At 41.4% G+C, this 18,530-nt stretch overlaps 1 protein-coding gene across 2 annotated transcripts in view; it reads right to left on the bottom strand.

Annotated features, from left to right (window-relative positions):
• The window catches only part of MAPRE2 (microtubule associated protein RP/EB family member 2), a 145,924-nt gene that overhangs the window by 117,738 nt on the left and 9,656 nt on the right, over window positions 1-18,530 (bottom strand). For both annotated transcript variants that reach the window (XM_037154462.2, XM_037154461.2), the window contains exon 2: window positions 5,856-5,917. Coding sequence is in view for 1 of the 2 variants with exons in the window: in XM_037154461.2 (XP_037010356.2) it covers window positions 5,856-5,917 (62 nt within the window). In the remaining variant the exon portion in view is untranslated. The remainder of the gene's footprint in view (window positions 1-5,855; window positions 5,918-18,530) is intronic.

Raw genomic sequence — 18,530 nt, 5'->3', positions numbered from 1 at the left:
CTCAGTACGTGTACTTATTGGGGGTACTCATTGTAAATGGAGGCCAGTTTTAATTGAAATGCTGGTCAGTTCAACTAGAATAGCCTTCAAGCTTTCAGAGGCGGACCTCCCACAGATTCTGACAATAACTGATGATGAAGATTGCCCCAAAAGAGGAGCCATGAAAAAGCTGTCATCAACGGAAACCCCAGTGGACACCCCGCCGGCAGTGAGTGAGGGCTCCTTTTTCTCCACAACCTCTCCATCGCCTGTTACTGCCTGTTTGGAAAACAATTTAGTGGTTCAGTCCTCAGAAAACTAAAAGTTACCATATGACCCAGCAATCCCTCTTCTGGGTATCTGCCTGAAAAACTCTCAAACATTTACTCGCAAAGATATACATGGCCCTACGTTCACTGTAGCATTATTCACAGTGGCTAGGACATGGAGACAACCAAGTGTCCTTCAATAGATGACTGGATAAAAAAGAGGTGGTGTGCCCATGTGTGTGTACACACACACACTATGGAATGCTACTCAGCCATAAGAACAGATGAAATACTGCCATTTGCAACAGTATGGATGAACCTTGAGGGATATTGCGGTAAGTGAAGTAAGTCAGTTAGAAAAAACTAAGAACTGTATGATTTCACTCAGATGTGGGACATAAAGCTGGAACTCAGAGACACAGACAGACAACAGTGTGGTGGTTACCAGAGGAAATGGGGTGGGGAGGGTGGTAGAGGGTAAAGGGGGACATATACATGGTGACGGAAGGTGATTTGACCATGGGTGATGGGCACAAAATGCAATACAAAGATCACGTGTCACAGTAATGTAAAACTGAACCTATGTGACCCCGTTGAGCAATGTCACCCCATACATTTAGAAAAAAGGAAACCCCACTTCATCCCTACCCCAACGTGTCCTCTGCCAGATGAGCTGTCCTACTTGTCACACTCAGGATTTTTTTTAAAGGCTCTCCACTTCACCAGCTAGTAAGTCTAAGAACTCTGTCTTATTCACCTTCCTATCTCTAGTGTTTAGTATTTGGCAATTAATAAATGTTTATAAAATGAATGGAAAAGGTCACCACCTCTGAATATCCTAATACAACTTACTTTCAAGGCTCGGCTTGGATGCCATTGTACCTTCTCCACCCCTCCACCCCCAAACTCCCATGACATTTTACCTGTACTTCTCTCGTGGAGTGTTAATTTTCTATATCTGATTATAGGTACTTATGTATGGATCTTCGCTCCCCAAAAGGTCACATTCTGAGACAGGGGCTATCCCTTACTGACCACTGAAACCCCACCGCTGAAATCCTGCAATACCTAGCTCACGACAGTTCATGTTTGTGGAATAAACACATTGTTCATCTTTGTGTGTGTGTGTGTGCATCAAAGCAATTAGCACAGTCCTTTACTTATAGCCATTCAATAAATATTATGGAAATAAATGCTGTTTCTGATAAAATTGTGGTGAGACCGGTACCTCAAAATGCAAATGTTTGTAAATGTTGTACTCCAAACCTTTTGGGGGAAAATATATTAAAGTAGATTACGATGATTATATCTTTAATAATAATCTTAAAGAAATAGACAGACAAAACAAAACAAAAACCCCAAGGTAAACCGAACCAAACCAACCTAACCAAATCAACAATGTCTGGAAAAAAATAGCGTAGCGTTTTTAGGTGAAAAATCGGGAAGTGTTATGGCATGTTGGTAGAATATAATGCTATTCTGCTGTTCCAGCGACAGGCCCGAGGACAGGTAAAGGGTGCTTGTGAGCACAGCTCAGTAAAGTGCGAAGCCCGTGTGCACTCTGGCACCCACTGCAGAAAAACAGGGATACTTAGGGAAAAAGCAAATGTGTAAAATTAAAGATAGTTCTTTTGGATGGTGTTACAGGTGATTTCCCCCCTCCCCAAAGTTTCCTTTAAGTGTATTGTTTTTGTATAAAAATTTTGGTATAGTCAACGTTAACCTTTCTTTCATGTGGCTGTATTTTCTATAGATACTTATTTAGGGAGGACCAAAGCACAACATTAAATTGTCTACTAAGTTGTTTTTGCTCCAGTATGCTGTTCGAGGGTTCAGGTGGTACCTGAACAGGAATGCCGTTCTGTGTCATGACAGCAGAGGCATGTTGTACACAGTGCAGAATTGGATTTGAATGAGAAGCAAGCAGCTAGACTCAGCAAAGGAATCTCATGAACCCATACAACTGATGAGATTACTCCCTCGACGAAACTATAAATATTAGTTCATGAGAGGGCGAAGAGGTTGCAACCCAGCAGGTCTGTGAAGGGGAGAGGAATTAAGAATGGCTGCCTTCTTTGTTCTCTTTTGTCCCCTATCATTTCTTACCCCCTTCTCGTCTATTATCTCACAGGAGTCTGTAAATGATGACCTGTTTTTGCAAATAAAGTTTTATTGGAATACAGCCATGCCCATTCTCTGTGCATGGTATATGGCTGTTTTCGCACTCCAAGGAGTTGAATAATTGTGACAGAGACTGGATTGCTCCCAAAGCAGGACTTATCTACTGTGCTTCCTTACAGAAAAAGAGACATTTGTCCTGTAGCTTCAGGTACACAAAGACATTGATAAACAGATACCCAATTTAAGCACTGGGTTGCCTTATGCTACTTTTTTTTCAACCATGCCAACCTGGAAGACAGGGAGATTATATAATTTATCATCCAAACTAAGATATTTTGAGGGTGAAAGGAGGTGCTCAACAGACCATACACAAGGACAGCATCAGTGAACCAGGACTATCCCAGACTCCAGACGTGCATGCTCCCCACCAGAAGGGCTAGTATACAGAGCAGGTTTCAAAGGGCACTCAGCATCTGTTCGGGAACTGCTTTATGTGCACAAGGTAAGCTTAGGTGACCCTTCTCCTTGGTCTTCCTGTTTCACTTGCCCTCAGATGCCTTTCCGCTTCCTTCCGTCCCAACCCTACTCTAGAGTCAGCTTTGGTCTCGGAAAGGTCCAGCTTTTCAGACACCACTCATGGGGCAGTATTTCCTTTTGCATTAGAGCAAAAGGGGAAAAGTTTACTCATCTTACTTAAATAAATTATTTCAATTTAATACATGTAATTTCGTACCTGAATATTTCACTTTAGGAGAAGAAATTTAGGTTTCTTTTCTAAAATAATTTATTTAAAAATGATGAACAATCATACCACTTATCACAAAGAAACCAAGGCAAATATGGTATATTATCCATTGATCTGAGCTTTTAATATTCACCACTAATTTAAAGAATTATTTAATAGTGAAGCTCTAGGTGGGACTTCTGCCAAGATGGAGGCATAGGTGGAAGCACTGCACCTTCTCCAACAACTAAGTTTAAAAACAACAAAGTTTTAGCAACAAAAATGCAGCCAAACCACAGAAAATTGACCTACACAGAAGTCTGATGACAACGAATCCTTCAGCCAAACTGGTAAGAGGGGCAGAGCCAGCAGCAGAGCAGGGTTGGGCAGGAAAGATCCACCGGACCAACCCGGACGTGCCACCCAGGTGCGACAGCAGCCGTGGGCAGATCCCAGGTGTGGAGAAGCTGGCGGACCCACTGAGGGCACAAGGTGGTGGATCCACTGACGGCTGACCACGGTCACACATTTGCACGCAGATAAACTGGTGAAGGAGTAAGCAGTGAGACAGACCATGTAGGCCCAGTGGCAGGAAGCAGCAGAGGGGACCACCATTGTCCCTCTCTGACCCCGCCCCTACATATAGCATCACAAACCAGCGACCTGGGTGGCCCTGCCCTGGTGAACAACTAAGGCTCTGCTCCTCATACCTAACAGGCATTAACAGATCAAAACATGGCTCAAGAACAACTCAGAGCCCCAGAGCCGATAAATCTAAGCTACCAAGAAATAGGCAAACTTTCAGATGCACAGTTCAAAACACTGGTGATCAGGATGCTCATAGAACTGGTTGATTTTAGCCACAAATTAGAGGAACATATGAAGGCTAAACTAATTGAAATGAATGAAAATGCACAGGAAACCAATAGTAATGGAAAGGAAACTGGGATTCAAATTAAAAAAGTGGACCAGAAGAAGGAAAAAAATGACCAAACAGAAAAGGATGAAGAAACAAGAATGCAAAAAAATGAGGAGGCGCTTAGGAACCTTCAGGACATCTTTAAACATTCCAACATCCGAATTATAGGGGTGCCAGAAAGGGAAGAGGAACAGCCATGAGTGGAAAATTTATTTGAACAAATAATTAAGGAGAACTTCCCCAATCTGGCAAAGGAAATAGACTTCCAGGAAATTCAGGAAGCTCAGAGAGTCCCAAAGAAGTTGGACCCAAGAAGGAACACACCAAGGCACATCATCATTACATTAGCCAAGATTCAAATGAAGGAGAGAATTCTAGAAGCAGCAAGAGATAAGGGGACAGTCACCTACAAAGGAGTTCCCATCAGACTGTCAGCTGATTTCTCAAAAGAGATCTTACAGGCAAGAAGGGGCTGGAAAGAAGTATTCCAAGTCATGAAATCCAAAGATCTACACCCAAGATTGATCTATCCAGCAAAGCTTTCGTTTAGAATGGAAGGGCAGATAAAGTGCTTCTCAGATAAGATTAAATTCAAGGAGTTCATCATCACCAAGTCCTTATTATATGAAATGTTAAAGGGACTTATCTAAGAAAAAGAAGATAAAAATATGAACGGTGAAAGGAAAGCAAACTCAGAGTTATTAACAACCACACCTAAAGCAAAAGCAATCTAAGAGGACAGCTAGATCAGGAGCAGAACCATAGAAATGAAGATCACATGGAGGGTTAGCAATAGGGTAGTGGGAAAAGGGAAAGGGGAGAGAAGATACATAAAATAAGTAGCATAGACAGTAGGTAGAAAATAGATAGGGGGGAGGGCAAGAATAGTATGGGAAATATAGAATCTAAAGAACTTGAGACATGTGTTCATAAACTAAAGGGGGGAACGGTGGGGGAGGGGGTGTGCAGGGTGGAGGGGAATGAAGGGGGGAAATAGAACAACTGTAATGGCATAATTAATAAAATATATTAAAAAAGAGAGTGAAGTTCTAATGTGATCATTCCAGAATGAAAACTGAAAGAAAACAACACACATACCCCACACTCCTTTTCTTCCCCCTAGTAAAAAGTTTGATGCTGTGGGGAAATAAGAAGTAAAACAAAAGACATTTGGAGCACCTTCGATGAAATCTAGGACGTTATAATTTGTGAGACTATTCTCTGAATGATAATAGCTCATAGCTTTGAAACCTCCCTGGATGGCTTTCCAAATATTGCCATCTGGTGGCACATTAGTTAATTGTTCCTTTGTTCTAGGGAGCTCCTGAAGTGAACCTCGAAGACAGTACTAGACAGAGACCCGGAGTAGCAGCAGGAAGTCACAGAAGGTCGAACGACTGTCTCCCACACAAATCCCAAACTGAAAATATGAGGCATCACAGGCCTTCATCACCTTTCCAAGGTACCCATCTCCACTGAAAAAACAACAGAGCAGTTGCCTTGACTTTTAACAAGATCAAGTGATCACTTGACAGTTAGAAATGCCATGAGGTCAGCTGACTATATCTTAATATTCTCTTCCTCCGTTTATCATTAATTAGATCTCTAAAATTAAACTTTTAATTGACCATTTTTAGAGGAATTGCTGACGACAGTTAATTAGCCATTAGTACATGTGGGAAATGGAATATAGTTCAGAAAATAATGTTTTAACAAAGTGTGTTTGCTGAAATGTTTGCTTTAGTTGTATCAAGCAAATTGGAGAGAAATTTGGTCTAAAGGCATTAACAGTACTCCAATTTCATCTGTCAGTCACACAACGTAACTCATGTTTGAGCCTTACCTTGAGCATGCAGGCTCTCTCCCTGGCTGTCTCGATGAACTGCTCCTCTGAGAGGTGGGATGCTGGGAGAGTAAAAATGAAAAAAATGTATTAAGAGTGAGCATTTAATAGGATGAAAACACAGGAGCAAAGAATTTTAAATTAGTTCATTGGGCGTGGCCAGCAGTGCAAAAGGAAATTAAAGAAAACATGCACACCAATTTTCCAAATTCGGCAGATTTTATTGCATGAGAGATTAAGTCAGCCGAACAAAGGGGTTATCCATCTATATCATTAAATCTATTCTTAGGTCGATTTATTGTAGTGCGTGAGCATTTAGTATAATATCAGTCCTATGGAGAGATTTATTTTTCACTTTCCCACCCCTGCCCCCTGACTGTCTGATGTGATGAGAATCATGTGTTATAACCCAGGACACAGTGCCTCTTGTGCAGTATCAGGTGCCAAAACCAATTAAAATGCTGACTTCCCCAAACATAGGTTAATTTGCAGGTTTTATATGTAGTATCAACGCAGACTTAGTCTTTTAGTCAAAAGATTTGTGTTTAATTTTAACAGGATAAGTATTAGCAACAATATCAGGATCAAACTTCAAAATATGTACACCCACAAGTAAAAATCTACTTCCTTTATGTAAATAAATTACTTCTCCTTATGACATGCTGTGGCTAAAGGATAAGACAATAAACTGATGAAGGGTGTGTCCAGTTCTAGAGGCTGAGAAATCTGTGCAGCCTCTAGGTTCTGAGGGTCCAGTGTTAGGGGCGGGGTGCACGGAAATGGCGGAGACGCAAGCAGATGCGGCTAAAAGGAGCTAAGATGCATACATGCAGGATCCTTAACAGTCTTCCTATGACCCCAAGAAACAAATTAGAAATGACCCCACCCCACCTTCCTGCTCATTGCTCCTCTGTGATTTCTGTATATGGCCATTTAAAAAATGCCCTTGATGCTTAGTTTAAAATCAACTGTATAAAAATAAAATATTTGTGGCCGATCCAACACAACATGATTAATTCCGAACATAGTTCTGGAGATGTCCCTGGGAGACAGATTTTAAGAAAGTGAGGAAGGAGGTATTTTATACTTTTTTTAATAGGGGAAAGAGAAGATAGTAAAAGAAAAAAATTGCAAATAAAATGGTAATTGCTGAAAATGTAAAAGTAAAGGTGACAGCTGAATTTTCAATGTTACACTATTCGATAAGGGAGCTCAAAAGTAATTCGTAAAATTTGGCTTCTTTAAAAAACCAGAAAATTCCACATGAATGGTTTCAAGAACTGCACTCTGGTAACCTGACAATTTTTTTTCTTTAGATAGAACAGGTAGAATTTCTTTATGTGTTTGATAGCAGATTTAATTTTATGGCTATTTCACATTTTTCCCCATAATCTAATGAAGATGATAAAATGAAAAAAAAATTAAGTTTAAAGAAAATCTGTTCTCATCATGTCGATTTTTTTCCCTTAAATCTTCCAATCAGAATCAAGTTACCTTGGCTGGTGTGGCTCAGTTGGTTGGAGCGTTGACCCATAAAATGAAGGTCACAGGTTTTATTCGGGGTCAGGGCACATACCCAGGTTGTGGGTGAGATCCCTGGTCAGGGTATGTATGGGAAGGTAACCAATTGATGTTTCCCTCTCACATTGATGCTTCTCTGTCTCTCTTTCTCTCTCTCCCGCCCCCTCTCTCTTAAAGCAATGAAAGAAATATTGTCAGGTGAGGATTACAAAGAAAAAAAGAATATTTTATCTGTGCTCTTTGCCTAGTAACATAGCTGCTGGGTACTAGTGGAAACATTGGCCACCAAGCTGGGAAGCAAGAGCGTATGGTTCCTAGTTTATCTATAAACCAGATAATTAGCCCTTAGAAAAGTCAGGGCTGGCTGTGCACAATTGGCTTTTTTCTGTTCTCTGACAACAGCCCATTGCTAATTTTCCAACAGCTGCAACGGATCTGTTTGGAGAAGAATGAGATCCATTTATTGAACACCCCTGCACAAGTCATTTCACGTATTTTGTCTAATTTAATACCTCAAAGCCATCTTAGCACAAAGGAAAAAACTGAAACTCAAGAGTAGCGGAGCAGTTTGGCTGATCTCACACAGCCAGATTCTAACTGAGCCCTACAGGTCCCAGTATCAGCTCTCTCGTCCACACCAGGCTACCTGAAAAGGCAGGTTCTGAAAAGACAGGTGTCACTGATTTGAGACACCTGGGGAGCTATGACTCCGGGATATAGTAGCTGCTCAATAAAACAGTGTGGTGAGGGTGGATGCCTAGGGTACCCTCTAGTCCAGGAGGGGAGGTGACAGTTTTTTCTGTGATGTTTGGCAGATATAGAGCAGTTATTGTCTAAGAGTTTCACACTTGAAATGAAGATTAACTCAGAATGGATCATTACATAAATGCAAAATATAAGGACTATGAAATGTTTAGGGAAAAAATAGAAAAGTCTTTGGAATCTTGGGCTTGGCAAAGAGTTCTTAGCCTTGACCTCCAAAACACAACCCATAAAAGGGAAAAGTGATAAACTGGACTTCATCAAAATGTAGAACTTTGCCCATAAGGAGGAGATGTAAACAGAAGGTATAAATTGGGAGAAAATATTTGTGAACCACATATCCGACAAAGGACTAGTATCTAGAATTACAAACTCTCAAAACTGAACCGTAAAGAACCCCAAACAATTGGAAAATGGGCAAAACACATGAAGAAACACTTAACTGAGGAGAATGTATAGATAACAATAAGCACATGAATTGACAGCGTCAGTAGCCAATAACTAAGAGAATATGAAAAACCATAATGAGCTATCACTATACATTTCATTGGAATGGCTAAAATAAACTGTGACAAAATGACACACTGACGAGCATGAGAAGGACCTAGATCACCCATATATTGCTGGTGAGAATGTACAATGGTTCAGCTACTCCGAAAAACATTTGACTTAAAAACAAAAACTTAAACATGTAATTGCTTTACAATCCACTAATTGTACCCTAGGAATTTTTCCAGAGAAGTTAAGATGTATGTTTATAGCAGATTTTTCCATAGTGGTCAACTACTGGAGACTGTTCAGATATCCTTTGGCAGGTTAGTGGTTGAGCAAACTGTGGTACATCCATCCATCCTTACCAGGGAATATTACTCAGCCATAAAAAGAAACCAACTATTGATATTTACAAAAACCTGGGTGAATTTCCAGAGAATTATGCTGAGTGAAAAAAGCCTATCCCATAAGTTATAAACTGTGTGATTCCATTTATCTCACATTCTTGAAGTGAGAAAGTGATAGAAACGGAACGTAAGTTAGTGGTTGTCAGGGGCTAAGGAGGGAAGAGGGCATGTATGGTTGTGAAAGGGCAGCACAAGGCATCCTTGTGGGGATGAAAACATTCTGTATCGGGAACATGCGTGGGCGTCAATACCCTGGTTAACACTGTAGTACAGATGTTCAAGGTGTTACCATGGTGGGGAACTGAATAAAGGGTAGATGACATACCTCTGTATTGTTTCTTACAACTCATGTTAATGTATAATTGTCTCAAAATGAAAAGTTTAATTTAAAAAGTCAGGAGATTGGACAGCAATTAGAATTGAACAAGATAACTCCTTTCTTTTAGGTCCCCCCCCCCAGAAAAGCCGTGGGCAAGATAGGGTCAGGAATTTGCTCCACTTTGCACAGATCCAAGAAAGTAAAAAAGTCTCATCTCCTATTTTAGCATTCAGAAACCACCCCCAACAATCTGTTGGCCAAGTTTGCTTACCGGAAATTTTCTCTTCTGATATTTCTTCTCCTATATTTACCTTTCTAATTCTTCATTAAAATGGACAATTTTGATACAAATACCTACAGTCAAAATCAGAAGTGACTTCTAACTAGCAGCAGTATGATAACTGCATTTTGGAAATGACCTCTCATACCTTCCCATGTATGCGGTCCTTGAATTTCCAAAATTCCCACATCCTATTATTTGCACAGGAACAGAATTTTATCCTGGGTGGTTTTCATGGGTGCAAAGGCAGGTGTTTCATAGTCTAACCTGGGCCACACCTTAACCGTCCACAGACTGAGGGATTCGCAAAGCTCCCTTCACACTAGGAGAGACCACGTTGGCTTTTCCTGCTGTCACTGTGAGCACTAACTAGCCGGCTCCTCAGAAACAAGCAGCCTTAAGCCAGACCCTTTCTCTGGGCTTGTTGGCTTTGCTTTCATTGGAAAGACCAAATATCTTTGTTAGGACAAGAGTCACGACATGGTCAAACCCTTTAACAAAGCACATTCTTTATTTCTACAGAAGCTCATTTTCTTTCCCTCTCCTCTAGAAGCTGCAAATCCCCTTTCTTTAAACAAACTAGTAATTCTAGCCACCCCCTAACCCCCTCCAATACTGCCTTTTGCATAACCATAAAGCCACAGGCACAGAACAGACATATCAGAAAGGGAAAAAAAAAGGTTGTAAAGATATTTGCAGTCATGCTGTGCCATTGAAAAAGTTAGGAGCTCTCTCTTTCTTTGGAGCTATGTATGTATGTATGTGTCTAGCTAATTAGCTTCTGATCAGCACAAGGTTAAAGCATTCTCCTCACAAAGAGACAGAAATTACTGCCTCCCCAGATGCTCCCAGCTTTTCCAAGAGAACACCCTTGGGACCTGAAATCCGTTTTTCCTCTCAGGAGTTGACTAGGCTATCGTTGGATTTTCAGAATGAACTGTATCCTAAATTCCAACCCCCCCCCCCCGCCACTACTTAGAGATATCGAATCACTCTGGTTGTATATTACATTCTTTAGTGTGGGAGGCCCACAGCTTTCTAGGAATAAAGCAGCTTGTAAGCATTAACAGAAGGTCACAGGCTATTAATCCTTAGGGTGATCTTACTGGGTAAGAGCCTTCCAGAAAGCCCTGCCTCCACCAGCACCTCCTCAATTAGTGGTCTCAGGGTGGGGGCTGGGCTCAGGGCCTTCCCAGGGGCAGCAGAGGGGGTGGGGGCAAGCGTCTGCCCTTGGGAAGCAGGGGGTGGGGCATGAGGACTGTCAGGAAGCACAGAGCTGAGCACACACCAGGGAAACCAAAACCCAAGGAGAGCATCTGGCGAGTAAAGGGGGTCAAATAACCCCGAGTCTGGAGTACTGTGCGTGGTCTAAAATATTTCTTTCCTTAAGAAAGGTAAACTACCAAAGGACTCGTATTGTGTATTCAAGGGCCTTTGAAAAAATTTAGCTGGCTGATCATGGGATTTCGGTGGTATATGTTAAGAATAGTAATGACGTTATCAAGTTAGGGTTCTCTGATTTGGGCATCTATAAAAATAAAATGATCCTTGGAAACTATCTAATGTGATGGCTGTAATTAGATGGAAATCCAGCACTTTCATTCAAACTGAGCTAACCACCCTCTTCTCAGAATCCTCCTTCATCCATCTGCTACTTCCCAGAGTCAGAGATTGCCCTTTCCATTCTGGAGAATATTCCTAGTGCTAAATATACAAAAGGAAAGTTCTAAAGGGAAAAATAACACCAGACAAAGTACATACACGAGAAAGCCCATGTGCACTATCATTCTGAGAAGTTTTTGATAATTGTTTTCACTTACGCTTTTACCTATTTTTAATCAGATACCCTTGACTGTAAAGCAGGTGGAATGAAGAATGGCTCCCTTCCTCCTTGTTGTGGTGGGTAAGGAACTGCAGGGGAACTGGCATGCATGACAGGAAGCAGTGCAGAGAGAATGGTATCGGGCTCACTTTGAGAGTCCGGGGTTCAGATTCAGTGTTTGGGTCACAGCGGAAACCATGCTTTCCATTTGTCCCGTCTTTGTGGTCTGTTCTTTCTTTGACCATCCACAGAAGCGGACACAGTAACATTTAAAATGTACATGGGGTAACATGTGACATCTGAGTAAGACTGACAGAGCCCAGAGGGTTCCCCTGACCTCCCTGAACAGATGGGTAACCATGGTGTAATTCCTGTGTTTTAAGCCTATTTTTTCTTCTGGTCCTTGCATGCTCTGGTGCCTTAGGCAGGCGGGTGGCACTCACGTGGGTGTCAGTGACAGTGTAGTTATGTGAAACCATCAGATACAGCCTTTCTCGTCTCTGCCTATATTTGGGGTGTGCAATACAGCTCCCACCAGATGGGCTGAGTAGCTCTGCTTTCCCCACATCTTCCTTTATGCAACAGGGTGAGATGCCTCGTTGAATTCCAGCCCAATGACGGAGAGATGACCCGGCACTCACAACCTCACTGGGAGAAGTGAGCTCAGGAGGGTTTCTGAGTAAATGCTTTTTAAAAACGTGTCTGCTCTGCTAGAAATCACAGTGCATTCATATAGTGGGGAGCTCCCCCGGCATTCTCCACACGTCGAGTGGAATTTTATCATTGCTCTTTTTATTCCAATTTAACTGAGTCATTCCAATGAACTGTCAAAAACTATTTTCTTCATGTTTTGAAAAATTTATGGATTCTCCAAGGGAAAAATATAGTTCCCGTGGCATCTTCTATTATTATACAGGGTCTGGCAGAAACAACACCTGCTTGAGTGTGGCTGGTAGGCAATAGTATGGGTGTAATAATTTATAGTTCTAATTTGAACATTCACCTAAAATGTCATATGGTGTGTTTGAGTGATATTGTTATGTAACAGAATTACATGCTTATGATTTCGTAATAAAAAGGGGGCATTACTTGTGCCGGACCCTGTATTTTATTCTGAGAAAGAAGAATTAACAACCACCTTTCCGAATACTCACATAACCTTCAGGGGAAGGGCAGGTGAGGATGAGATACCCTCCTCACCGATGTGGCCGGGGCACAGGTGGATTGAGGTGCGCTTGAGTGCACTTCCAGCAGAACTGGGATGAGAACCAGGCCCCTGGACAATCAGTTTAAGTTGGTGTAATAAGAACCAGAAGAATGATGTTGTGCCCGACTTGCAGAGATTTTAAGAGAATATCAGTGTTTGAATAAGGGGCATAATTAAAGACAAACTTTCTTTGTCTTAACTCCACTAATTTTTCTTTTGAATATTCTGGTAGATGTTGCTTTCTCTTTGACTATCATTTCTCTAACTCTCTACATCTGGAATAATTTCGACTTGCTCTAATTTTTTACTCTCTAGAGCTCCTCTCATGATCATTAATAATACATATTTGCAGTTGTTCAGAGAGAAATCGGAAGGCGTAAAAGTCTCTCCACCAAAGTCCTCCAAAATTAGCATAGTAAAAGAGCCCAAGCTTAGTAATTATTTAACATTTAAAACAAATGCCCCAAGTGTGGGAAGAAAAAAAAAAAACCAAAAAATGTGTGTGGTTTTCAGATTCCAAGAGCAACTCTTAAAACACCATTAAACCTGACAGGATGTTGTTAAAAATCTCCACTGGGATGGGCCACAAGCCCCACAGGAAAATGTGACTCAGGGGATTCGGGCTGGACGCTCCAGGGTGTAGAACGCTGCAGCTGTTCTACCCACCCTGCACAGCTCAGCTGCGTCAGATTGCTCAATGAGGCACACTCCAAAGGTGTCAACCGAGAGACCAAACCGCACCCAAGGCCCCAGGTCTGGGCAAATCACCACGACTAGCATCGCTATGAACACTTGGATAAGCAGTTCAGGACAGAAAGACAACCTAATATGTGCTTCCACAGGACATAAACCTGACCAACCCAGAGTCATAATTCTGCTGGAGCTGGTGTTCTTGGTGAGGAGTAAGTACAGTGTAAGACCAGAAAGGGGGGCAAAGTCACACATTCTTGAATGTAATTACCCGCCCTGTGGCCTGTGTGGCTAATTGTGAGAACGGCTGCTGGTAAGCAGTACCAGGAACCTCTCGCTCCTTTGGCATAAGACAAACAACCGCCCTGCAGGACAGAAGTGTCTTGTTTCTGGGCACATTTTGATTGCAAAGCCCTCATCTGTCTCCTGCTGCTTCAAAACAGCAGCCTCTGGCTGAGGGCCCCCCCCCCATCAGCTTGTCTGTCTGCTCCGCTTCTCCATCCCCAAAATATTCTTTCCACAATGAAAAGACCAAGTGGTTCCTGAACTCACCAAAAGCTCCGCTCGGCTCTTTAGTTTTCACGTGGGCTTAGAAACATCAGTATAGAAATAAACATCAGTGTACTCTGTCTGCAATTTTAAAACAAATAAGGAAGGCGGGGCGTGGATTCCTTTCAGTAGTTTGTTTTGACCACAGGGCTGGATGAAAGGCAGGATGGGGGGGGGGAGTCCCGCCCTGAAATATCATAGATAAGAAATGTGAATTTTGAAACGGAAAAATGGCCCATAGCATGATTCAATATAAAAAAAGTGGTAACATCTGTCAAAAGCTGTTTTGCAGCATTCTGCCATTATCTCCGCGTGTCTCCCAAATGCTTGCCAAAGCCTGCCTGCTGCTCAACGTCCACATAAAGTGAAACATGCACTTCCTCCCAGGGGTGTTGATGTTTAACAGGTATTAACATTTTGAGCAAAAGGGACACAGTTCCAGCCTGGGCTTTCAGAAATCAGAGAGAAGCATACCCCCCAACCCCGCCATGTTTTCAGAAGTGAAATCTACAACAAACGACAACTGCAGACCAATCAGTGACAAAGAGAGCCCTACCTTAGAGCCCGACTGCCCAGCACGGAAGTAAACTGTCATCTGTGTCTCTTCCCCTACAAAGCGGTGGTGTCGGAAAACGACGACACAGTTCTAAAAAGTGAACAGGTCAACACGGCGCTAGACACGGGGATGTGGAATTGACCAACTCCACCCCACCTCCAACCAATTTATGTGCTGGGGAGGCCCACGTGTGGGGAATTAAAGGCAAACAAACCATCACCTATTCTAAATGGGCGAGCCAGTGGGAAGGCAGGGGAGTGGGGGGATAGAGGTGGGGCGGTGGGAGGGCAATGAACATTTTCTAGAATGATGTTTCTCTAATGTTAACCCAAAACAATGGACACCTGTGGATCTTATTAAAGTACAGATTCCAATTGAGAATGTCTGGGGTGGAGCTGGAGCTTTTGCAAGATGTTCCCAGTGATGCCGGAGCTACTAGTCCATGGAAACAGTTTGAGCAGCAAGGACCTAGAGGAATTAATGCCTGAGATAAGAGAAAGGCTAAGCTTAAATTTACCAGGCAAAGACATCCCAGGTGGAAGAATGTGCAAAAACATCAAAGGTATTGGACTGACCAAAAAGGTTTGTTTAGTTTTTTCCATAAAATAAAAGACATGTTTTTCTTTTTCACTAATAACTTTATTGACTTGGATATTTTGAGCATGTCAGCGATCTCCTGCTAGTGGCTTCTAGTGGGTAGAGGCCAGGGCTGCTGCTAAACAGCTTCCGATGGATAAGACAGCCCCACAGCAAAGAAATATTTGGCCAAAATGTCAATAACACCAAGAAACTTCATACACTTTTGATACGTTTGATCAGTCACAGCACCTTCTCCATATACTACACAAATCTTTTTTTGCATTTCAGTTGTGTTTTTATCTTTCTCGAAATACTGAACCATAATATGCTAAAAGCATTGCCTATTTTCTTCTGTCTTCAATATTAACATGGCTGCACAAAAAATCACCAATTTTGGTAAGTTTTTAAAAATACACACTAATATGACAGCTGTCACCACACCATCTAAGAAAACTGGTTTCGAATGAAGTTAAAGACAACAAAGCACTACTAGAGCCACTGAACGGAAAAAACTAAAACCTTTTGGTCAACCCAATAGACACATTATGTTGGATACGGGAAACAAAATTCACCATGCTAAGAAAAATTTTTATGTAAGAAATTACTAAATGTGAATACAGACAATAAGAGGTTTACACAAGATTGAAAGTAGTTTTTGCAATTGTTGTGTGAAGGTGGTAAGGTTAGGAATGTGTCTCTTCATGCCCCGCCCTTGTCTTTTTCAGACTCTGACTAATGAATTTATTTTGTATTTATTAAAACTACAACAAGAAGGTGAATAAGCTTCTCCTCTATGTTCTGATTGGGGGGAGTCCTCTGCCCTGAGGTGTCTTTTACCACAAAGACCGTGTGGCTTCTTCCAGTTTGGGACTATGTGATAGGAAAAGATACAGTGCTACTTACAACTGTTCTGTGATGATGCGGTTTTGACGGCTGCATGAAAACATGTTGTCAAAGGAGTAGCTGATAGTATTTTATATCCAAGGCGTAGTATTTTATATCCAAGGCCCCACTGGAGTAATTTTATTAAAAAGAGTTGAGTAATTAAACATATTTAGAAGTATGTAATCCATTAATAATTTTTCCTTGGGAAAAATGCAGGAGGAATAGTGTAGAATTCTGGCAGACAAAACAAACAAACAAACAAACAAACACACAAACAAACCCTTGTGTCTTCTGACTTCACAGAGCAAATGAGTTCATCGACAGGTGTCCTGGAGCTAGTCTCTGTTCCAGCCACAACATTACATTTCTAAGGAGCAGAAGGGAAAGCTGTGGTTGCCTCGGACTTACAGCACCAGCTCGATGTTGGTATGACATGTGCTCTCTGGTTCAGTTCCCAGCGCATAGATGGCACTGTGGAAATCAACATCACCTTCCTTCCAAATTAGGCACATTGCAGGCAACCATGTCATATAATATTTAGTCAACTGCCAACCTGTCTAAAGCTGATCACTAAGCAAATCATTGTTGCACATAATAGTCATCACGAAGACCCACACGTGTTACCTAATTTGATTCCTACAAGAATCTGGTGAGACAATGCCAGACTCTATTGTCTTCACCTGACAGATGAGAAAACTCCATGGGAAGGATGTTGATGAAGGATGTTTAAGTAACACCTCCAAAGTCTCCCAGCCAGTCAGCAGCAGCAGAACTAGTTTTAAATATCAGGCCTTCTGATGTTCTCACTCCAGTTACAGAATTCTTTCTATGAAATAACACTGTAATTTCTAAAAAAAAAAACCCAAACCAAAAAACAAACACAGACGAGTTGGCATTAAAAAGTGAAGTTTTCCACAGTGGCTGCACCAGTCTGCATTCCTGCCAACAGTGCACTAGGGTTCCCTTTTCCCCACACCCTCTCCAACACTTGTTTGTTGATTTGTTTATGATGGCCATTCTGACCGGTGTGAAGTGGTATCTCATTGTGGTTTTAATTTGCATCTCTCTGATGGCTAGTGATGCTGAGCATCTTTTCATATGTCTCTGGGCCCTCTGTATGTCCTCCTTGGAGAAGTGTCTGTTCAAGTATTTTGCCCATTTTGTAATTGGGTTGTTTGTCTTCCTGGAGTGGAGTCATGTGAGTTCTTTATATATTTTGGAGATTGAACCTTTGTCTGCGGTATCAGTGGCAAATATGTTTTCCTATATAGTTGGTTCTCTTTTCATTTTAATGCTGTTTCCTTTAGCCATGCAGAGGGTTTTTAATTTGATGAGGTACCATTTGTTTATTCTTTCCTTTATGTCCTTTTCTTTAGGGGACATATCAGTGAAGATGTTGCTGCATGGAAAACAGTATGGAATCTCCTCAGAAAACTAAAAATGGAACTGCCTTTTGATCCAGCAATTCCACGCCTGGGATTATATCCTAAGAATCCTGAAACACCAATTCAAAAGAACCTATGCACCCCAATGTTCATAGCAGCACAATTTACAATAGCCAAGTGCTAGAAGCAACAGAAGCGCCCATCAGCAAATGAATGGATCAAAAAACTATGGTACATTTACACAATGGAATACTACACAGCAGAGAGAAAGAGGGAGCTCCTACCCTTTGCAACAGCATGGATGGAACTGAAGAGTAGTATGCTAAATGAAACTGGCCAGGTGGTGAGGGACAAATACCATATGATCTCACCTTTAACTGGAACATAATCAATAAAAGAAAAAAGCAAACAAAATATAACCAGAGACATTGAAATTAAGAACAATCTGATAGTAACCAGAGGGGAGGGGGTACAGGACAGTGGGGAGAAGGGTTTTCAGGAACTACTATAAAGGACACATGGACAAAACCGGGTGGAAGCAAGGGAAAGAGGTGTGTTTGGCTGGAGTGGGGGGGAGGGGTGGGGGAAAATGCAGACAACTGTAGTTGAACAACAGTAAAATAATTTTAAAAATTTTTTAAAAAGTGAAGTTTTTTTTAACTCAAAAGGAATTCAAACCTATGAAACTTTTTAAAAATGACTTTTTAAAACTTAGAATTTCACAAGAATAGATTGGAATTTGCCACAGGCTCAAACACATGCCCTTTGTTCAGTTTCAGAGGAACCTAGGGATACAAATATACGAATGTGTGTTGTTGGCACATGAACATCCTTGTGTAAGTTACAACATGAAATGAAGAAGCATGAAAGAGACTCGGCGATTTCAGGGCCAGGAAGTATGTGCCACCTGAGCTGCAGGCTACTAATCAAGAGCAACACAGACTCTTCTTTACAATAGGCTGTCAAGTTAGTGCTTAGGAGAGTCATTTACATTTTTCCTATTTTGTTATATAAAACAATATTAGAAATGGTCATTTAGGATTTTCTCATGAATAAAATAGAAATACAACAATTTCATACCTTGAGGATATTTGATCAAAAGAAACTTTTTCCTTAGGTGTTAAAGGAGAGTTTATTAAAGATTATTTGAATATGGTCTTACACAAACAGCCCAATTTCTGTGTGAGAAACTGAATCTTCTCATTCAGGGCTTCTCAAACT

The sequence above is a fragment of the Artibeus jamaicensis genome, unplaced genomic scaffold (assembly GCF_021234435.1).
Source record: "Artibeus jamaicensis isolate MK-2021 breed Jamaican fruit bat unplaced genomic scaffold, CSHL_Jam_final contig_354, whole genome shotgun sequence".
In the NCBI taxonomy this organism is placed as follows: domain Eukaryota; kingdom Metazoa; phylum Chordata; class Mammalia; order Chiroptera; family Phyllostomidae; genus Artibeus; species Artibeus jamaicensis.
Note: the sequence above shows the minus strand (reverse complement) of the source record. Positions and strands in the feature narration are given on the sequence as shown.